At 37.6% G+C, this 23,865-nt stretch overlaps 1 protein-coding gene and 1 long non-coding RNA gene across 9 annotated transcripts in view; one reads left to right on the forward strand and one right to left on the reverse strand.

Annotated features, from left to right (window-relative positions):
- The window catches only part of TRDN (triadin), a 390,616-nt gene that overhangs the window by 142,238 nt on the left and 224,513 nt on the right, over positions 1–23,865 (forward strand). The window contains exon 10 of the mRNA XM_046675186.1: positions 11,768–11,845. Coding sequence (XP_046531142.1) covers positions 11,768–11,845 — 78 coding nt within the window. The remainder of the gene's footprint in view (positions 1–11,767; positions 11,846–23,865) is intronic.
- Positions 1–23,865, reverse strand: part of LOC124246722 (uncharacterized) — a 37,425-nt gene that overhangs the window by 5,983 nt on the left and 7,577 nt on the right. For 5 of the 8 annotated variants that reach the window (XR_006890573.1, XR_006890572.1, XR_006890570.1 and 2 more), the window contains 5 exons: positions 10,535–10,594; positions 10,107–10,249; positions 9,900–9,958; positions 7,891–8,012; positions 7–160 (listed from right to left, as the gene is read on the reverse strand). This is a non-coding gene — a long non-coding RNA (uncharacterized LOC124246722). The remainder of the gene's footprint in view (positions 1–6; positions 161–7,890; positions 8,013–9,899; positions 9,959–10,106; positions 10,250–10,534; positions 10,595–23,865) is intronic. The other 3 variants (XR_006890574.1, XR_006890569.1, XR_006890575.1) reach the window with 2 other exon arrangements.

Genomic DNA, 23,865 nt, shown 5'->3' on the forward strand with positions numbered 1-23,865 from the left:
ACTCACTATAAATGTCTAGAGAGGACAGGGTCACAGAGGCTAGAACAGTCTTCGTCAAGGTGGAGTCCTGGTATTTTTTCAATGTTTATCTTCAGCTTTATGATGATTGTCATTATTAATTGCTTGCAAAAAGTTTAGTGTTTATTCCTCTTTAGGTTGTCTGTTTTTTCACCCCAAGAGGAAAAAAAAGTTAATGATGTAATTAGATGCACTTTTTTATTAACAATACCAAGTGGGAAATCAATACAGGGTAAAAACTGCACAAAGTAACTTCTCACCACGTAGATGTTCTCCACGCCACCACATGTCCTTGCAAATCAGATCCCGTTATACTTTAGTGTCTGTCTTATGTCATTCACATTTCATTATTTATATTATATCACTCAAATCCCCCCTACTCTATTTTATTCAATATTTCTGCTGTGTGATGATATGGTGCTTTCCTAAGGGAGAAACTGCCATCTACAAATCACTTTCTATTGTAACCATCCAGGGTGGTAGGTAATGAGCATGTGTTTTGTAGACAAGACTTGTTTGTAACAATTGGCATCTCTTATAGAAAGTGAGGGAAAACAGACATAGAAAAAGGACCAATATTGTCATATTGGAATATCCCGTGAAAAATAAATTGATGATTTCATGTTCTCTTGTTTGACAGTTGCCTAAGATGTAAACCTTTTCCATTTTCTCTTATTCATGACTATGATTGCATTAATAATGATTTTCTCTAAGAGGAATATTATTTTTTTATATAATTTTAAATAGCCTCCTGGCAGACACTGGATAAACAGTGCGTATTGTTTTAAATGACAAAATAGTATCAATTATACACAATTTAAAACAGGAAGAGAAGTTGGATGACTTCCAAGTGTGTCATTCAGGTGAGAATATATTTGTAAATTTAATTGTGATGTTAAGCCTATTAAAAAGTAGTTATTAATATGTTCCCATTTTATCCTTTGTCTATTAAGTGCAAGCGTTGAAATATTAAATTTATGTTATACCCCGGTAGTTGAAAAAATGTGGAGTTTGATCATCTTTATTAACGTGCCCAATAGGAAATTCTCCCCTACAACAAAACATCAAGTCTTTTCTCTCCTCCTGAGGTAAGTTCCCAAATTAAAAGGCACCTTTTAAATCGGCTTTAGAGTTCTTCCTCAGGCTTTTCATGTCTCTTTGAATTGCTTGTGAACGTGGAATATTTGCATGTGTCAGAGACAAATAGGGAAAAAAAAAAGGAAAGAAATTTTCGCACAGGTGGAGACAAAGGGTAGGACACTTGCAACATCCCCCCTTTGCCGAATCCTGTGTGGTGTGGAAATAGCTGAACGGGCGATTAAAAAGTCCCGAATCAATTCTAAGTCATATGAATGAGATTTCTGTGTAGAGGAGAAGCAACACTGTTTTTCAAATGCCACCCCATAGCTTAAAAATGTATCTCTTTGCATTTGAGGATAGGGAGGAAGGAAACTCCCAAAGAACCTTGATTAACATGGCTTACCTAGAGCTGGAGATAAACTCAGCTAGGCATCCACACACTGTTCTGCGTCTACCCTTTAAGCATTTTTGAGGACTATCAGAGAGATGGTGATAACATTGATGAAGATGATGAAAAGGTTTATCAGCTACTGAGCACTAATAGTATGCCAGGCAATGTGCTAAGCTCTGTATGTGGATCATCTCATTGAATTCTCACCAAACTCTGCGAGGTGGGTTTTAACCTCTCCACCTCATAGATGAAGAAATTGAACTTAGGGGAAGTTGTGTAATTTGCTCACATGGCTGGATATTACTTCCAGCACTGTAGGAAGAATTACAAATATGTTTCAAAAGGGAGGTAACTGCCTCTTAGGTTTTCTTTTTTCCTTCTTTTTCTTCACTTTGCCTTCTAAGTGGTATAATTTCTGTTTCCCTTGTAATGTAAATTTGACATATACTCCTAAATCTTGCCAATACAACTACCAAAGAAAGCAGGCAATCGGCTGATAACTTTTAGCTGTCTTTGTTGGGTGGTCAGTGGAAGGAATCTGGAATCTGGTATAGAAACTACAAGCAGAGTGGACGGTGATTCCATACTCAAGAGCACAAATGGCTTGTCACCAAAATTATTGAAGGAATCTTGAATATAGTTTACTTTTAAATTTCCTAGGTGTCTATTAAGCTGGCCATAAGACCTGATAAAATGTCACCCAGTTCTATCATTAGGTGTTTAAGTATGTTTTATTCTTAATGCTTAGAGTGACAGCAAATTGAGATGAACTAGAACATAGAGTAAATTTATCTCTAAGGTTGTAGCTGGGTCATGAAGTTAATGAGAATGAAAACAACAGATTCTAGCAGTTTGGGAATTGATTTAGCAATCGACTGTGCCAGCTGCTCTCTGTCAATAGCCTCTTTGGTAGAATCCTAAAGGCAAACAACCGGAAAAGATACGAGACAGAAGGAGGCATTATTTATTCTCCATGTTTAGATAGTTTACAAAAATGTCAAGCCTCCCACCTCTCAAGAAGTGAATATGTTATTCTACTTGTAAATTCTTTTAATACATTTTGTAAATGTGATGATTTGTGTCTTGGGAACCATAGTTTCTCTTATTCACTCGCTTTTCTGTTGCTGCTTACATTGCCAATGATCAGTAATTTGGTATGACTTGATTTTCAGTCTGTGAGTAAATCACTGAAGAGTGTTGGATCTCTGAAAATTAATATTGACTATAAAACCTACTCCTACCACTCAACACCTTAGATAGTAGGCATTCCCATTTTGTTAAAGAATTTTAGATATTTTTGACTATGGAAAACAGTATTTCAAAGACCTAATTTGAATTCCTTGTAACTTTGAATATTGAATTAACATAACTGATGGTTGAAAACACATTATTTGTATTTTAAATCATCTTCAAGTGAAACAAGGGTTAAAATGTCGATTAGTAATATCATTTCAGTATAATATATAGTACTGTATTGAAGATCTGTTTTCTTTTAATTATTATAAAATATCATTGACTATAGAATTCTAAAGCATACTATAACAACATAATGTTTGTAACTAATTGAAGTTGTTTAGCACTATTCCAGATTTCATCATATGCTTTGTTCATTCCTTGTCCCTTTATGTGATTTCTAAAATCAATGCACACATGAGGACAACAGGCGGCTGTGCAAAGAGCCCTGCAGACATGGGTCCTACTTATAAGTCACTTGGGTGAATTTAGCAAGTTGTTCAGCTTCTTTGGGATTCAGTGTCCTCAGTGGACTCTAAAGTGTCTTCTGGCAGTAAATTACTATTCAAGTTACATCAGTAAGCGCAGAATTCTTTAGGCTCAACCACACTCCACTGGATAATTTACAGGATCTTTCCACCGGAGGGAACCTGTGGATACTCAGAATATATTGCAAGTGTGAGATCTTGATTGAGCTGTTTAGCTAATGAAGCTACCTTTCTTTATCTGTCAGCTTTAGTTCAGTTTTTCCCACTAACCATGGATAAATGCATTAATGTTCCAATGTCATGGAAAGAGTGTTGTTCCACTCAAAAACAAATTGTAAAGATTCTCATCAAAAGAAAATGAATTCTTTAGTCTGGAACTATAAAAGAATGAAAGAAAGGGAGACAAAAAATAAATCAAATTTCAATATGTATTTTGTTGGGAGTATTTTGTACTCCACCAAGAACTAAAAATACTATAATTCAGTCTGTTCACGTTCAAACACTCTAGAAACAGCATAAGAAGTTAACATTTGGCAACACTCGTTTATTCACTCATTCATATAATCATTCATTATCCCCTTTAATTATTCATTTTCCTCTATTAAATATGTATTGATGTTCCAGATTTTGTCCTCAGTTGCTCATAGTCTTGTAAGGATTAAAACAACAGCAACAGGGGCTGGCCCCGTGGCCGAGTGGTTAAGTTCGCGCGCTCCGCTGCAGGCGGCCCAGTGTTTCGTTAGTTCGAATCCTGGGCGCAGACATGGCACTGCTCATCAGACCACGCTGAGGCAGCGTCCCACATGCCACAACTAGAAGAACTCACAACGAAGAATACACAACTATGTACCGGGGGGCTTTGGGGAGAAAAAGGAAAAAATAAAATCTTTAAAAAAAAAAAAAAAAAAAACCAACAGCAACAAAAAAGCCCAGACTTGTAAATAAAGAAATGCATTAAGAGCCAGAGGACAAAGTGTACATTGGGTACTCTGGGAGCATAAGGAGATGTGACGGGAGTGGGTAGAAGGGAATCAAGGAAGAGATAAAATGGCTAAGCTTTGAGGACTTGCCAAAATAGGCTATGTTCTAGGGAGTTTTATCACTGAGAATTTGAAATGTCACAGATATTTAACATTTCATTGGATGACTCCATGGCAAGTAGAATACTTGCATTCTAAGTAGATGGGAGAATTTTTTTTTTTTTTTAAATTGAGACCATAGTCCATCTAATTTGCCACATTAGTCTCTTTTCCTACCAGCTTTGGCCTTGGTACTAAAAGAGAAACATACAATTCATATTACCTATTTGTCTGTTTCTTCCATCTTTACTGTCTGCCTTTTGCCTCACCGTATGTGTAAATATGATTTGCTGTGGGGTTGAAAGATATATTGTTCGGATAACTAGAAGAAACTATTTAAGAAAAGTAAAGAAATAGTAATTCTGGAAGTTTTGAAAACCTCCCTGGTGCCAGTCTTTCTAGAATCGTGGAAATGAGATCATCTGACAAAAGATTGGTCTTTGAAGCGCTACTTGAGGTCAGTTCAGGATCTAATTAAGGTTAAACAGAACATGGCCACTGAAGAAAGCTATGAAAGTTTTTATCTAAAGAAGTGAATATCTACAGACCATCCAAGTGTTATGAGTCACTTACAACAATAGGTAGAATAATTGACATTTATCTTATTCTTTCAAATAGATATTAAGTAAATGGAAAAATAAAATGAAGTGAAAATCCTTTATCTTAAATTGTCTGCTCTCCATATGTGACCTTGGTTAAGTCTCTTCTTCCAAAGACCTTTTTTTTTTCCATCTGAAAAACTAGGGTGTCGGAATAGCTGATTTCAAAGGTTCCTTCCATATCCCCAAATCCTGTGATTATTATTCTATGCAGCAATTTTTGTTTAAGTCCTAAACGTCAAGTATTCTGTCACAATCAAGGTACAAGGATAAATGAAACGATATGATCTTGAATCAATCTTATTTCCTTTCTTTAGTTGGCTGTTCCATGGAAAATTATTTCTACTTCATAAATTGGGCATGAAAAGGAAAAAACACTAATATTACCTTTATCATTTTTAATCAAAAGAAGGCATGAAATATGTATTTGGCTACTATTCCTTGCTTTCCATCAAAGTGAATATGCAAATGTATAATAACACATGGAAATATTAGGGAAGCTTTTTATCAGGATGCAAAGAAACCTTTCCAGTAGAAACATTTTGGCCTGGAGGATGCTCTTTGATCTAGGAAGTTGAAGCTTTTGGTGTTTTAAATACCTTATAGTAGAGTCGCATAACCAATTTATACTAAATAATCCATTACTTAAAACTTTTCTAAAAGTCACGAAAAAAATCTTGAGAGTTAATTACCAATAAGATACATTATTGGAATAAGCCAATAAAGTAACTATGTTTTCTTCTTTAGTGTTCTCTAAATAAGTCTTTTGGCAAAATTGAAAACTATTGCGATTGAAGTGACAACACCGATTAAGCAATTATTCCATATTCCGTATCTAGCTGGGAAAATTTACCCTTATTTGAGTATTATACTTCTCATTTGTTCCCAGATGCTCAAGTCAAATTGTCAATCATTCTTGATTTCTTTTTCTCACTTCCCAGATCAAATTCACTAAAAAATCCTATTAGGTTGATGCCAAAATGTACTCTGAATCCATCCACTTATCTACAACTTAAATGTTTTTCATTGACCATATATTCAAAATCAACACCTATTACTCTAAATAGTATTTCTTATTACCCTTCCTTGATACATTTTTTAATAGGAGATTTATTTCCATTTTACTTATTTAGTTGTTATTTTTTTTTGTCTCTGCCCACTAGAATCTCAGCTCCATGAAATAGGTGATATTTGTCTGTTTTGTACCCTGCTGTAACTCCATATCCCAGCAAGGTGCCTGCTGTGCAGTAGGTACTTAATAAATGTTTGTTGCATGAATGACCAAATCTTCACTGCACTCTACCTAGTCCAAGCCCGCATCACATCTACCCTGGGTTATCTCAATGGCCTCCAACTGTTCTCCTGCTGCCTCTCACATCCTTTCCTCCACAAACCATGTTTTTGTTCACATAGCAGCAAGTGACCTTTTAAAAACCTACACGTCATACTGAAACCCTTCAAAGCTTACCATTGCCCTAGGGACAAATCCAAACTCACGGGAACAGCCTAGAAGGCTCTGAGAGCTTGTCTCTGCTCTCCAGCCGCACTGACCTTCAAGCAAGCCAGGCTGGTTCCTAGCGTAGGCTTTTTGACTTGTTTTTCCCTGTCAGGAATTCTTTTTTCAGAGGTCTTCCTCAGGGTTGCTCCTTTGAATTTAAGTCAGAACTCAACTGTCTCCCTTTCGGAGAGAGGGCGCTTCATACATTATTCTCTCGTCTTGCAGTTTGTGTGCTTATACAAAGGCCCTCCACTCTGCAACCCTTCCCAAGATTGCATGCCTTGGATGGGGGCCGCAACGGCCGAGGAGAAAACCTCCCACTTAATTTTGCACTAAGCGGGTCCTCCTGGCCAAATCTTGCCATCATGGACTCCACGCACACAGAGAAGACACATTTTTCTAATTTGCACAAAGCTCCCTATAGGTTAGTGGAGTCCTCCTTAGCGGTGGCCCTGCTCTTCCTTCACTACCCAGTTTAGTATGATCTCTTTCCCCTAGTCATTCTCTGCCTCACCACTCTGTTTTGATGTCCCTACATTTCTGAGATCTGAAATTATCTGTCCTGCTTGTTTATTGCTGGTCTCCTCCATCTCTGATGTAAACTACATAACAACAGGGTCCTTCTTTATTTTCACCCTGGTCCCTGAGTGATTTCATTTGTACAGTTAATCTCCATGAACATTTTCAACAACCCAGCTGGAGCAGATATTATTGTTCTCATTCCACCTTGAAACAACTGACACTTCATTTAAGTGATAATTACTTGTTCACTGCTGTCTATCTCCTCCATAAGACCGAATACAAGGCGTGCAAAGTACCTGGGTAGAATTTAGCAGTACATAAGTGGGAAGAACAAAGATGCCTATGATTGGAGTAAAAACCTGCTCGATCCACCCATCTCACACACGCTCCTGAACTTCTTCAGATGATTCTTTATTGGCGAGGTCCCTGTTTCACAGTCAAATTTGCAAATTTGGGTTATTGTATGATAGGTGTCTCAAATGTTTGTTTGTTTTTAACAGATGAGGTGGGAAAGGGAGGAGTGGTTGACACCCCAAATCCCTCTGGTCCCTTCCTCCATTTGTAAGTGGTCCAAATGTATAAGGCAAGAGGAAGAGGCACTCAGTAAGGAAACTTGAAAGTCGAGGTGTCCTTATTTTATTTTAATAAAGGACAATAGCACAATCACGTCTCAGCCTAAAATATCAAATCATGTTTTCATTTAGTTTAGCATTTGTTCAATTCTAAACTTTAAAAATATTATTTTACATGTTACAAAAATAGTCTAGGAAACTTGTACCAATGTATAAAAGTAATATTATTGTTTTAACAAACTTGCCTATCATTTCTTTTCTAAATGCTGATCTTCCCACTTTACGTTTAGTCGTAAATTTACAAATGCCTTTTAGAAACTGAAAGAAGGAACTGGGATAGAAATTTGTAATGATTTCACACTTTGTCTTTTTTAAAAATGTAAATGAATTTTAACTCAATGATCACTTACTAGAGTGACACCTTCTCCGTCCCAGCATCTATTGCTATTCATGTTTACAGCGCAGGAGGCCTTTCAAAAAGTTTATGGTCTTCTGGGTGTGCTCAGTACCTCCAGGAAGATGCCAGGCAGGCCTAAGGAATAAGATATCTATCAGGCATTAGAGAAAAAAATATCCTCAACGTATGTTTCAAGATTTAGAGGGTAGATTCAGTTGTCTAGGAATTGTTTTCAACCAGGGAATCTCTTTTGATAAAGAAACTACATCAATTAAGCCTTAGTATAGTGAATTGTTTTTTACTTCATGTAATCTGACTTCAGCTCATTGCCTCCTCCTTGACTTGAGACTCTTAGTAATTCCATTCATCATTTCTAGCAAGGAAAACATCAGTAACTTAATCATTAGCAGGAACACATACTGTATACTCTCCCCAGTGGAATCTGACCAAACCAAAAACAATCAAACTGACTTGTATGAGAAAAAACTCATAACAATAAAATATTGGCATCTTACAAACATGCCATTCAGGTATTATGGAAATAAGCCAGCCAAAATCACTCAAGGAACAAAGATAAAGCCATTTCCCTATATTTGAATGTCATGGAGATTTTCAGGTAATAGCTTGTAAAATGAAGGACACCTTTAGAGTTCCAATGTAAATTTCGCCAACCTAATCTTTCCTTCGGAGAGTAACAATTCTCAGGAATTCCAGAGGAATGTTTCCTAATCATAAGCTTCTTTCCGGTAAATGAGTCCTGCTGCTTCTGTCATGTTTAATTTTATCTGTTGTTATGTCTTTGTTTTCTTACTTCAAAAATCTGTTTCAAGTCCTCTTGTGTAATTAGATGGGATATAAATTGTAAATGCATTATTGGCAAAAGAATTAATATTTTGAGTATTTACTATGTGTTGAATTCTTCATCACTTAATTCTCATAACAGCCCTAAAATCCATCCTCATTTTATGCAGGCCTTAACTGTGGCTTGGAGACTTGGTGGGATTTTCAAGATCACACAGATTATAAGGGATGGAGCTGAAACTCTCACTTATATCCATTTGACTCCCAAGCATGAAGACTTTATACTAAACAACACTGCTTTCATTACAAATTCTATTATTAATATAATAGTAATAATTAATGATATTAATATATGATACATAAGGTATATAATATATCCATTCATATAGCAAAATGCTCTCTAATTTCAATAGGATTCTCTGACATTATTTGAACATAAAAGAAGACCTGTCCATAAGTCAGTACTAAAGTCATGAGTGATGCTGAAGTATGCTGCACCGAATTTGTTTTGGTGCCCCTAGCACAACAAAAACTTGTCCTGAGCTAATAATCCCCTGCAAGGGCTAGCTCTCACTGTCACTGTAAAGGCAGGCAGCCATCTGGCCTTTTCTTTCTCTTTTTCTTGTGGTCTTACTTCCCCACTGCATCCACCACCTCAAAATGACGCACTCAGCGATTTTAGAGAACGTAATATAGTTCATTACAGCGGTAGATAATTTCTGATATAAATTGGATATTGTACTTTTGGCGCAGAAGCACTAGTTTGTGTGTTTTAATAGTTCTACATATTTTGGCATCAAGGGCTTTCTTTCACCAGATACTCTCTGCCCGGAATCCCTTCCTCCCCACTCCTGCCTAGGCCTTTAAATGCAGATTACAATTGATCTCCTCGTGGAGTCTTTTTCCAACATTCCCTCTGTGTATATTATTTCCCATCATCACACTGTATTATAATGATCTGTCTATAAGTAGGTTTTAGCCAGTATATTGGGAACTTCTTGAAGGTAGGGCTGGTGTTTAATTATTCTTCAGTGCTTGTACATAATAAGTGCTCATTAGATTTTTTAAAAATAAAATAATGACTTTATAGTTCCTCTAGGTAAATCTAAGAATACTTTATTGTGTAAATTATGTATAATTCCCCATGGAAAGAATTTTATATATTTTAAAATAAATTCCTAAAGACCTTATCAAAACCATAAAAGATGATTATATACTTACTACTGTTCGCAGGAGTATATGACAGGGAAGAGAGCAGCTTAGACTGGACAGGCACCATCCTATGAAGATATTTTTGAAAGCCTTAGTATTTAGAAACAATTTATTTATATTCATGACTACTTGTGTTTTAAGCTTTAGTCATTTTGTTGACTCCTTCCTAAATCTAGATTATCCCTAGATTTTAAAAACTATAAAATACCATCTTACCTTAGAAATATGTTTTCAAGAACAGCTCCCAAGAAAGACTTGGGGAGGGATCTTTCCAGGTATATATCTCTTTGATTGACGAAGGAAACTCAGAGTGAAAGCTTCGCTCCTCTGTTCCTCCCCAGCTGCAGTCCTGGACCCAACTATATAAGATGATGCTTTGCTGGCCTTAGGCAGTCTGAGATCTGGAGCCCACATGGAAATCCAGCTCCAATTCTTAGGAGCTGAAAGGCCTGAACCCCTGCTCACCTCACTTTTCAAACCGTAAAATGAAAATTATGCCTACACCCTAAGGATCTCACGAAGATTGAATGACAATACATCAAAACTGTTTGGGAATGTTTCAGGCATGTAGTAAGCACTATAATAAATGTTAGCTGGGGAAAAATAATGTGGATCACACTTATTTTTAGTGTGCCCCAACTTACCTTTCTTTGCTCACTGAAAAAGGAACTTTCATGTTGCATGATGTTTCCATCAAATCTTTGCTGCCATGAGGAAAAAGTTTATAATAATATGGATTGATATTTTTCTAAGTATACGGCCTGCATGTTATGAAATGATACGCTTTGTTTTTATGCATTCTTGAACATGCTCAACAATCAACCTGGATGGGTGTAACAACTAGAAGAAAATCCTGCACTGAGTGGAATTTAACCTCTGCTTGGGCTGAGGGCCTGGGCCTGGCATTGTCCTCTTCTCACTGCTGCAGAACGCAATGTGTGCAACTCTGATCGTTTCGCTTGCTAATCCACAATTCGCCAGAGTGAACTAATTTTGACGAATTCTAAAAAAGGAAAACTTCCAGTAAGCAGGCAGGTCTGCTGACATTTGATAATATCTAGTTGTCAGTGAGATTTTAGAAGGTGCATATGCCCACGTTGATTCCTGGATTAAAAAGAAGCACATGGCAGGAGTTTATGGAATGCAAATGAATGATAAAACATTTTGCAAGCATTTCATATGGGATCATATGTTAGTTAATGTTTACAGTTCGTGGCCCGGATGGTTTTGGTTAATTAAAGAAATTGCATATGATAAGGAAGCACTTGGAAACAATTGTGGGCTTTTATACAGATCGTAATAAGCCTAGAGACTTGAGGGAGCCTTTCAAGGTTCTATAAAACTGAATATATTTTCCCTTTGGCTCATTATTTACTTAACTGCAGGTCATTTATTTTGGCAGGAGAAAATGTACCTGTTTAATATCAAAAGGCCTATGAATTTTAACCTTCTTTTATTGCACTATTATATCATTTGAGAATTGCTAGTTAAATGAAAAAAATGGTGATTTTTCTATATATCTTAGGATTCCTCTCAGCTCCTGTGATTTTGGTTTCCATAATTTAAGTGCACATTGAAAATAAATTGCTTTATTTGATTGCATGTAGATTTTCCATTAATGAAGTCCAGTAGATATATTTAACATTGTATATATATCTATGAAAAGTAATATGTTCAGAAATGGCTGGGAAGATAACTGAGTGTATGTATCCACTTAAAGATCTCGCCTAATAACAATTTCCTATTGCATAATAATATGAATTTGTACTTCAGATTATGAATTATGCATGTTGGGGACACATCTAGCTATTTTAGTTGTGGATATTAAATTTGTTGATACCTTTTATTCAATACTTACTCCTGCATTGTGTGTACAGGACAAAGCCCAGCCATACCACCTCCATTACCAACACAACAAGCTTCCAGACCTACTCCGGCATCACCTACTCTTGAAGGCAAGTATTTTATTTTATTTTTTCCAAAGATATTCTCTATTATAGATAGAATGTAGAGAAACAAAACAAAATAATAACAGCAACAACAACAAAATCCATATTTTTTCAAATAGTTTCAGTGTGTCTAAACTCACTTTACTTCTCCTGAAATTATAGTTGGCCCCTTTTTAGAAAACCAAGAATTTCCTCTTAAGATTCTATTTTGGTGACCATGAGCTTCCTGAAGGATGACCAGCTTCATCCCCCGGAAATCAAGCCAGAAAGTGTAGAGACAAATGGACAAAGATATGCCTTAGAATTCTTGCAGTTTTACCACAACTTGATCAATTTAGTGTCTTAAGAGTCTGGTCCCAGAGTTTCTGGGTTTGAATCTCAGTTCTACCTCTTACTAGCTGTGTAAATTTGGGAAGTTACTTAAATTCACTGCCCATGAGTTTTTTCATCTCTAAGATGGGACAAGAACAGTACTGATCTCACAGAGTATTGTGAGGATGAAATGGTATGTGTATATATATATACATCTGTGTGTGTGTGTATGTATATATGGCAACTTATAAGCGGTGTAAATAAAAATAATACTACTACCAACAAATTCTTCAAAATATGATGTTTCAAGATCAGCAAAATTAGAGGAAGGAAGTGTTACCATAATCAATTTTGCTAGAAGTTTAAAGTCATTTCTTTAAGTCTTCACTCATTCATTCCTTCAACTGCTACTGATTAAATCTCAACCATGGGATCAGGCCAGATACGTCCAAAGTACCAGGGATTCAGAGATTAATAGAAAATAGTTCCTGCCCTACCAAGACTCAGTATACAGACATAAAATTAAAAGTCATTAAAGAGGAGCCTGCTATAAAACACAAGTCATTAAAACCAAGAACATCTCTAACGTTTTGCAAAGGTGAAAATGTAGGTGTCCCCCAGATCATCACAGGAACCTTTCCACCCCCCAGCTCTGACCCTCTCTAACAGAGACCTTCTGTGTACACATGTGGACACCAGCCTGCTTGTCCAAGTTCTATCCACTCTGTCCAACAGCCATCTGTTGGCTTTGGCCACCCCTTCAGACTAGGGGTGACCACACTTATGAGGATTTATTCAGGAAGAGGCCCATGTGGCCACTGTCTTCAGAGTAAGGGCTGATTGGGAAAATGTATTCCAGGTCCCAGGATCTGGAGTGTCCGAGAGAAAAGATTCCAGGTGATGACACCCTGTTGGCCCCACAGACTCCTAGACCCAGGACAGGGTGTAGCCACAGGAGGTCCCGGAAGAGCCCTGTAAAGCAGAGCCTCCAAGAGGGGCCCTGGTTGCTGGGTTCCAAGAGGTGTGCTGATTACCACGATGCGATAAGAACTGCAAATAAGTCAGTACAGAGTAGTGTGAAAGCCTAGGTAAGGGACAGCATAGCTCTGTTTGGAATAGATGAGGGGAACCCAGGAAAGGCCTCTCTGCAGAGGTGACTGAGAAGCTTAAGTCCCAAGAATAGGTGTTCAACAAGCAGGTAAGGAAGGCAAGGGCATTACTGATAAAAGGATTGGCATATGCAAAGTCATGGAGATGGAAAGAAAGGAGTTTAGACCAGAGAAGTAGTTTAGCATGGAGAAAAGAAAGAAGGGGTAGAGAGAGCTTGGGATAGCTGATAGAAAGGCATACAGAGTGCAGAGCATGAAGGACCTTGTATACTAAGCTTGGGATTTATTTTTGTCTTTAAAGTTTAACTATAAAACATTGAATAGTGAAATAAACCCATAATATACTCAGCCTGCAGATACATTTATTAATATTTTCTGTTCTTACTCATCTAACCCTTATCTTCTTTTCTTCCTTCCTTCCTTTTTTTTTTCTGATTGTATTTTTGTTTGTTTTACAAATCTTTGACGTCATGCTATTTCACCCAGCTCAGGAATTTTTTTCTTTTAAAATTTTGATGAATTTACATGGTTCAAAATTTAAAAGTTACAAAAATGATGTAGGGAAAAAAGTCTCCCTCCTGGGCCTCTCTCCCAACCACCCAATTCTCCTCCTTCCAGGCTACCAATGTTAGTTACTGCGTAACCTTTCAGAGATATTTTGCACATATGCAAGCACAGATATTTCTGTCTCTCCTATGCAATATTTATTTTTTTTCTACAGAAGATGGAGAATTTCTGATTGATGGAATAGACATGTTCATTTATAAAGATTAACTTGACTGTCGTCCTGCTAAGCTAGACTGGCAGTATGAAATTGTTTGCAGGCACTTGGGAAAAGAATAGTCCAAAGAAGTTGCAAAGCCTGAACTAAACAGTGGTATAGTGGATGGAGAAAAGCAGATGGATCAGAAAGATATTTGGAAAGAGAATCAATTGGTCTAAGTATGTGATGGGTATAGGTGCAGAGGTTGAACAAGGAATTAGAATGACTCCAGGCTTTCTGAATTAGGTATCCAGGTGGACAGGGATGCCATGAACTAAGATGGGAAACCATTGAAATAGGACAAGTTTGGTGAGGAGGAGCAGGAAGGTAATGGGCTCAGACTGGGACCTGAGAGTTTCCCATGGGACATCCAGGTAGAATTACTAAGCGGACCACTCTAAATTGGCACATGGAACTCAAGGAAATATTATACGGCTCTTATCAGGAATGATGCATTCATATAACCTGTTGCCTCCTCTACACCTTAGCTTCTCTCTCCCAAACTCCATTCCCAGATGAATCTCCAATAATGAGGAAGAAATGTCTGAGGATTTCTGTTCACTTATTGTATCCTCCAAACCTCTCCTATGAAGGTGACCCAGGCCCTCTTGATCATTACTTATTACAGAGTTGGTGGGTACCCTGTGCCTTGGAATGTAGTATAGTGATTAGCAGCCTGTGCTCTAGAATCACACAGATCTGGGTCCAAATTCTGGTTCTGCCATTTTCTATCTGGGTGACATTAAATATGATACCTAAACTTTCAGGTTGCTTATTAGTAAAATATTGATACTCATATTACCTACCACAGAGAAGTGTCCTAAAGATAGAATAAAACTGTAATAACTGCAGTTTTGGTTGTTGGATTTGATATTGGTGAACTTAGGAAGTTTGCCTTTGACTACATTTTGTTGGCTTAACACAATTTTTCAGAAGAATTGGTTATAGATCATCAGCATCAAAGTCAACTGCAAAGCTTTTAAAAAATGCATGTTCCTGCCACATCTTAGACCTAGTGAATCAGATTCTCTGACAATTCAGACAAGAAAAATCTATGTTTTTAACAAGCACCTCAGTTGACTCTTGTGCTCATTAAATTTTGAGAATCATTGGTTTATATCTATGTGTAATAAATCTTACAAATCCTGCCAACTGTTTTACATTAAACATCTGAAATTGGTAGCCTACTTCAAATAGTCTTTCACTTACTTTTTGTATTTTAATTAAATCTGATTGTCTTGAGAGAGATGCATTGTCCAATTGACCACAGACCGCAACAATCCTTTTGGCCATACATTTATGTTTCACATAGTCAATAGCTGAAGAAGGACTTGAGTAGCTGGGCAGGTGAAGTTTTCCTAAGGTTGTGTTCTAACACCAGCATATATGTGTTTGTATGTGGGTACGACAGCTTATAAGTTCTTTATAAAACTAGTATGCACTTGTTTGTACAGATCCTGACCAAGTCATGCCTGTGGTTATGCTCTCTTCAACTCACATTTATTTAGAATATTACGTTTGTTTTACCTATATGCATTTTACATTTGATATCCCAAAACTCTGTAAAGTAAACATTACTATCGTCGATGAATAAATACAGACTTCGAGTTTATGTATTTCTGTGAAATTAGTAAATAGCAGGACTGGGATTCTAGCCCTGGATTTCTAATTCTGTGCTCCGGGTTCTTTCTACTAAAATACTTTGCTGACACTGGAGTTTGAGGACCCTCTGCTCAGTTTTCTGAGATGTCAGCAAGTTTTGGAAAATGAAGACATGAGGTTTTGTCATTTAGATCTCACGCAGTTCTGTGATGGAAACATCATGTGATGTCAGTCAAGAGTACCCTTGTGATGCTTCTCAAAATTTAATATGAACACAAATCACCTGGGGATCTTGTGAAAATGCAGATTATGATTCAGTAGGTTTGAGGAAGGGCCTGAGGTTCTGCATTTTTACCAAGCTCTCAAGTATTGCTGATGTCGCTGCTCCAGGATCACATTTGAGCAGCAAATCCCCAGATGATTCAGGAGGCAGGTGAAGAGCAATTGGATGTTGCTAAAAATGCTTTTAATTTCATATTAGTCACCTGAATGACTTGTAAATGGCCAAAGGTCCTTCAGAATGACTGGAATGCCACTCATGGAGAAATTTTGACTGCTAATTGTTTGGGAAAAAGCAAAAAGTTTCAAGCCAAGTACCTAAGCATTCTAGAAAGGCTCACAAAAGAGCAAGGGAAATGCCATTGGGAATGGGGGGAAAGGTTACATTATACTTGTAAATTGTAACAACCTATTATATAGTATGCAAAATATTTTGATTTGGCCAGCTACACAAATTGAATGAATTAGCAGTTGCAAATTTTAAATAAAAATACCACACAATTTGTAAGTCAGTACTGTATTAATTCCAATCTAAAAAAACTAATTTGTTTGGTCTTTAGATGACAAGGTAAAGTTCGCGTAAAGTCTCGCTCCAAGACTCCAAACCAACAATACTTCTTGACTATTTAGAGAACAGTTCATAATCTAGTCCAGGATTTGAAACTTTCGTCTCCCACCCAATTCAGCTACAAACATTATATTTGGCCTGCACAGGTTTTTTATTCATTGATTTTTGAATGTGGTCGTCTTGGATTTGGGGAGCTTCTTACTATTTCCATCAACTTCCACATCTCTGCTTCACCCATTCACTCACTTGGCACCAGACATCGTTTATGTGTGTGACAATTATGTGAAGACAATTTCCTCTTGATATAATAATTTCTTAAATTCCTGATCCACCTGAGTGTCTTAGTTGGCTCAGGCTACCAAAATATTTTGCTCCATGACAAAATATCACAGACCAGGTGGCTTAAACAACATAAATTTATTTCCTCCCAGTTCTGGAATATAGGAGTCTGAGTTCAGGGTGCCAACAAGGTCAGGTTCTGGTGAGAGCCCACTTTCTGGCTTGCATATGGCCACCTTCTTGCTATGTCCTCATATGTCAGAGAGAAAACTGTGGTGTCCCTTCCTCATCTTAGAAGGGCACCAGTTCTATGAGATTAGGGCATCACAATTATGATCTCATTTAAGCTTAATCACCTCCCAAAGACCCTGTCTGCAGTACAGTCACATGGGGGTTTGAACTTCAACACATGGGTTTGGAGGGGGCACAATTCAATCAATAGCACTCGGTAGCCTCTAAGCTTCACTAACATATTAGTAAAGAAGCTTAAGTGTTTAACTCATACAATTGTTTAAATATTTCTTTTTAAGTAATCAATGACTTTGCCTTTTTCCTTTCTATTATATACGATTTCTCTAACAGTATAAATTCCCAACTTGCATCATATTCTCTGTACATGCTTATAATTGACAGGATTAAATATTTAAACAATTTTCTTAACTGAACTCAAATATAACTGAGTTCCTACTGAAGGTAAGAAACAAACAAAAACCCTGAGTAATCTCCGCTGTCTACTCTTTTGTATCATTTACCTGGCTAGTAAGCAAATGATTTAGAAAAAATTTATAGGACCCAGATCGAAAAAAGAGAGAGAGAGATCAAAGGTCTATTTCTTTTGGCATTTGGACTGTAATAGCTTATGTGACTTGAGATAATTTGACACAAAACTGACAAGTGACTATCTCACTGCCCAAATGTTCGCAGGACAAATGACAGCCTATAAATAATAGTGTCACCTGAAGTTTCACCAGATTCTAATTCTGTTGTTGCGAGGTGGACATAAATCAAGGGACTCCAATTCCCCAAATTGAGGCAGATTTGGATAGTCAGAGTATTGAAGTGTTTGACTCCGACTTATCTCCTAACAGAGGTTCATAAAACACCAAGTAGCAAATGTTTTGCCTATCAGTATGTCACTTGGAAAAGGATGTGTCATTTAAGTGAGACACTTAGGATCTGTTGTCATATTTGGAGAGCTATTTAATTTGACATTTCATCCTGGAACCCAGTACAGTGTTTAAGGGAATACATAATGTTCCAGGATGACAAGGCTTTTGTGAGTACCACTCTTACTTTGCAGAGAGGCAGCATCTTTGCACTGAGGATGCTGCACTGAGGAGGCTGCACTGAGGAGGCTGGCACTCAAGATGCTGGCACTGAGCAGCTTCCCAAGGAGCTCGGGTTATCAGGTGATGCTGAGATCAGGGGCTTTGTCAGGGTTACAGATGTGCTGCCTGTGACTTCATTAACATAATTGATTAGAAACTAGGACATATTTAGTATTAATCAAGCTTTCTTTAGTGAGGCTGATTATGCACCATCCTCTTGATGCACTATTTTAGTCTAGAACTTCCTTAGGACCAAGTTGCAAGAAAATGGCATTTTGTAAAAAGGGACTTACATGGGGCATTAAAGTGTGCTATTTGATTTGAGGAACACAGTTATAAAAAGTCAAAATGAGGGGCTTAAATGTATTTTGCATTTTAGAAAAAGTAGAGCTTATATAAAGACTGGATTATTAACTTTACTCCTAGGAGATTGGAGACAATTCAGGATTTTTATCAGTAGAAATCTAAAAAACTCGTGGACCTTGTTCTGGGTGAAAGCACTCTGCAGGTCTGTGAAGCCCTTAAAAGCTTCATCTGTGGGGGCTGGCCCCGTGGCCGAGTGGTTAAGTTCGCGCGCTCCGCTGTAGGCGGCCCAGTGTTTCGTTGGTTCGAATCCTGGGCGCGGACATGACACTGTTCATCAAGCCACGCTGAGGCAGTGTCCCACATGCCACAACTAGAAGGACCCACAACGAAGACTATACAACTATGTACCAGGGCGCTTTGGGGAGAAAAAGGAAAAAATAACATCTTTAAAAAAAAAAAAAAAGCTTCATCTGTGCTTCGAAGCACTTGACAAAAGTAACTTTCTCCCAGCAGTCACTTGGTTCTGCGAAGTATTGGTACACTTCATATCTCAGACCACTATCTAATGCCTTGAAGTCATGTCTTGCCTTTCTAGAATTTCACTCCTCTCCCCACATCACACTCTTTGTACATCATAATAAAAATCTCTGTCACTTTGAATCTTTGGATATAAAGAGACTAATTGTACATTTAATCAATTATTTCCTTTGACTATATTTTTTAGAATATGATTGGCCAGAGAAAACTGGCTACAAGAGCATTAGAAGATCTTATATAACAACTACCTCATGTCATCATTCTGATCACTTGTTGTCAACTTGCATTTAATTATGAACATAACTAACTGGAACTAACTTAAATATGGACCTAACTTAACTATAATATTAATTCTCATGATCTTTCAAAAAAGTGTTAAATTTTGTGACAGAATTAATTTCCTCGTCTATTGGGAACTCTCACTGGGGCTGGAAGACCTGCACATGCAAAGACAAAGAGCCACTGTCGCTACCCATTCACACCCCAAATGGAGCAGATTTGTGAGAGCTCACATCTATGTGAGCTCCCGCCCCCAATGCTACCTTATTATAGTAACATTACAGTTGGTTTTACCCCTTAACATGAGAGCTCTTTTAGCATCAACAGTTTGTCAGAGCTCTATTTCTCGGGAGGGATTAGTCCCTTATTGCTCTCAGACAGAATCCTCAGTGATTAAACAACACAACTTTGGGTAACATTTTCCATCCCCTCCCCAATCACCAAAAAGAGTTGCTTCATAAAATCTTTGAATAAGGGGCCAGCCCCGTGGCTGAGTGGTTAAGTTCGAGTGTTCCACTGCAGGCCCAGTGTTTCGTCGGTTCGAATCCTGGGTAGCAGACATGGCAGCGCTCATCGAGCCATGCTGAGGAGGCATCCCACATGCCACAACTAGAAGGACCTACAACTAAAAATACACAAATATGTGCCAGGGGTCTTTGAGAGAAAAAAAGGAAAAATAAAATCTTAAAAAAAAAATCTTTGAATAAGTAGAATTACTATATATGATTCCATTATTTTTTAATCAATAATGCCAGAAGATTTTTTTCTTTCTCCCACTCAACACAGACATCCCACTAAACACCATGTTTTTTATTGCCATTCATCTCTGAAGGATTGAAACTTCTACTCACATCTAATTGCTCCATTAAGTGTAAAATTGCCACAACTTGTCTATTGTAGCAAAGATGTGGAAGGAAGAAGTTAAGTAACCCCTAATTAAGTCTATATCTTACACTTAAATTACTTTTAATATTTTGTTACAAACACAATTTGCATGAATGAAGCCAGATATAGTGAGGTGAATAAATACTGTACAACTAATATCTTCTTGAATAAATATAGAATTGGTACTAACTGTATTGCAGTTGTAAATAATATTATAAATGCCGTTACCTATATGTAGGCAAGAGAACTCTAGAGAGAAGACCAAGGACTCAGCTTCCCATCTCAGCTTTGACACTTATCAGTTGTATAATTTTTGACAAATCAATTGACTTCTTGGGCCTCCATTTCTTTACCTGTAAACAGTGGGGCCTGAACTCAAATGGTCTCTTAAGTCCCTCTCTGCTTTCACCCAGAGATTTCAAGCTTGTTTTTTTCAGGCTGGTAGGTTGGTGATAAGCTGTTTTAAGAGCAGAGTGAAGATTCTATGGCTTTACATAGTGGTTACATAGCTACCGTAGATATGTAAGCTATGGTCATAGCCTAGATAGAGATGTCAAACTTGTTGGGCAACCAGGCATGCCCCTCTGTAATGGATAATGCTATGAAGCATTATTTACTGAAGTACAAAAGTGAGTTGTACAGATCATAAAGGCTGTAAAAGTTAGGAGGGAGATGAGATATGAGCGAGGAAAGGCTATGCAATGAAATCACAAGACTCGCATTGGGCCATAAAGAGTCAGTTGGTAGGATTTGTATAGAGGAGAAATGAGTATTATGAGAAACTTATTATAAGATAATTTCTTACCATGGGATGCATCAGAGGACAATGTTCTACAGGAGCTAGTAATGTTTTATTTACAATTCTATTAAACTGAGAACTTTATCACCTTAGCTCTTCAGTGAGATATATCCTGAGAAAAGAGCGTAAAATAATAAAATAGAAATTTGGCCCCAGTTCTTATTCCATTAACTCTGTGACACAATAAATTTTATTGAACTTCAGGCCAATATAATATTTTCCTTTGTATTGTGTGAAATAAACTCATATCTTTCAGAGATTTTTAATGGGATTGACCTGTAGTTATAAATTTTGGTAAAATATATAAACCAAACTACTTTTTGTACCTATTTCACTTAGAAAGCTGCTAAGATGACTGAATGAGATAATGTATATAAAAACTTAGCACATTTTCTATCACAATTAGGTACTCAACCCTTAGTCGCTAATGTCATCATTATCATTTTTCTATCAGGAAATTTCTTTTATATGTATAGTAAACCATTAATTTTTATGATAGCTTTTTATTTGTATCTATAGAAGATAAAAAGGTAATTGCATAAAAGACATTAGTCAGTATACGGGGAAACTATAATTTCTTAATACAGGACTGGGGTGATATCCTGAAGGGTTTTATGTGCACAACTAAAGCTTTTACTCCTCCTCACAGACTGCAGGAGCCTGCTAAAGCAATTGAGAAGAGGAGTGGAATGATTAGATTTGCATCTTAGATTGTCATGTCAGCTATAGAAAGAATGGATGGGTGAGAGGTGGGGCTTGGGCGTTTGGAGACAAGACAAATAAGAAGCCTCCTATTAGACTACTGCTCATGGGGAAGAATTCTGCTACTTTTCTTTTAAACAATCACATTTAACCCTCCAAACAACTCCAAGCAATGAATATGATTTACATCATTGTATAGAGACGATCAGACAAATCAAGTAAATTGCCTACAATAACACAGCTCTAACAGTGGTATAATTGAAACTGGAAGCCAGGTGTCTCATACCCAGGCTCAGTCTATTTCCATTGTCTTAGACTAGCAATTAGGCGTTAGGGCTGAGCGTAATTGCTAAAGTCTTATCTGACCTGGGTAAATGAATGGCATTACAAATAAGAACTTGATTTTGGAAGATGACAATGAGTTCGGTTTTGGGCTTGCTGAGAGTATCAGGGTCCCTGGCACACTCAAATGAGTGATTAATGAATGTAGTATTTATAAAGGCTTGAGCAGAGTTATGGTAAAGCACCCCAGAGCTAGCAAAACAGGAAATCTTTATCAGCCCTAGGCCTGAAGGGGCAGGAGAATGGAGTGGTTTATAACCCAGAAGCATTGTAATTCTAGGAGAGAGACACCCAATCAGAGCTATGTCCTTCAGTAGGGGAAAACACCATCGACACTACAAATGATGTGTATAACATTCTCAGTGAACCAGGAAGGGACTTGGAGAATAAATGCCCATCTCTCTCTTTTTTTTCTGCTCTATTATCTCTTGATGTTGCTCCCATGAGCCAAAATAACCCAAATCCAGAAGGCAGAGGCTTGGTTAACACAATCCATAAAGATCAGGGTGGAGACTGGGCCTGGAGAGAAAATGAAGACTGCCACATGTTGGGCAGCACGTTGAGCTCAATTCACTCTAGTGGTCAGCCCCAGTTGACAACCAAATATAGGAGTCTGCAGTTTACAAAAAAAACCCAAATATAGGAGTCTGGAGTTTATAAATGAGGGAGATACAGATATTGGAGTCATAAGTTTAACCTTAGCACAGCATTTCCTGAAGTTTGTTATGGGGAACTCTAGTTCTGTGATATTCTTTGTGGAAAAAAAATTTCATGACAAAATATTTTTGGTTAGCATAATATGTTACATTTCCTTCCTGGACATCACAATGTACACTAGTATGCTATGAGATCCAAGAAATTTTCTTCTCCAAAAAAATCTGTTTAATTTTTTGAACTCAGTGATTCCCTTATTTTTTTGATCACAGAAACTTTTGTGCTCCCAGTAACACTTATCAAGCTCCCAAGGAATAAGTGATCTTACAACACCCTGTGTCATAGTAAAGCTTAGGTCTGAACACAACTGAAGCGCAAATAACCACGGCTGTGAGTGAGATTGTCTAGTGCATAGAGTTCGCCCTGGAAGAGAAATGTGGGGAACAACGTTGTTTTAGTCAGGGTTCTCCAGAGAAACAGAACCAACAGGATGCATGTGTGTGTGCGCACGCATGCGCGCACACACACATACACACACACACAGACACTGGGCTGAGGGCTTAAGGATCATGTGACTGTAGGGGCTGACAGGTCAGAAACATGCAGGGAGTGCTGGCAGATTGGAGATCCAGGGAACAGCTGATGCTGTATTCTCAAATCCAAAGGCAGCCTGAAGGCAGAATCTGAGGGCAGAATTCCTTCTTCCTTGGGGACCTTGGCCTTTTCTCTTAAGGCCTTCAACTGGTTTGATGAGACTTGCTTGCATAGGGAGGGTAACTGCTTTACTCAAATTCTACTGATTTAAATGCTAATCTCATCTAGAAAATACCTTCCCTGCAACAACTAGACTGGTCTTTGACCAAACAACTGTAACCACAGCCTAGCCAAGTTGACATATAAAATTAACCATCAAAAACACCATCCAAAAACAGACTAGAAGCCAAAGATGAGAGGATATGAAGGAAGAAAGGGCACAACAGGACCAAGAGCTCCAGAGAGATGGATAGCACGAAGACTGACCACGGACCTTCAGATTTGTCAGTTGGAAGATCGTGGTGTCCTGCTCCTGCCTCTAAATTATCTCTCTGCCACATATAAATGAGGGTATAGGAGTCAGCAGTCTGAACGAGAGGTCCAATTGTGAGATTTATATTAGTTTCTTAACCTGTCAGAGACTCAGTTTCCTCACCTGCAAAGTGATATTTTTGAAACAGATGATCTCAAACGTCTGTTCTATCTTCAAAATTTTATCATGCTCAAGGCCCTTATTTCATTTATTCTT

Source organism: Equus quagga, chromosome 11 (genome assembly GCF_021613505.1).
Source record: "Equus quagga isolate Etosha38 chromosome 11, UCLA_HA_Equagga_1.0, whole genome shotgun sequence".
NCBI lineage: Eukaryota > Metazoa > Chordata > Mammalia > Perissodactyla > Equidae > Equus > Equus quagga.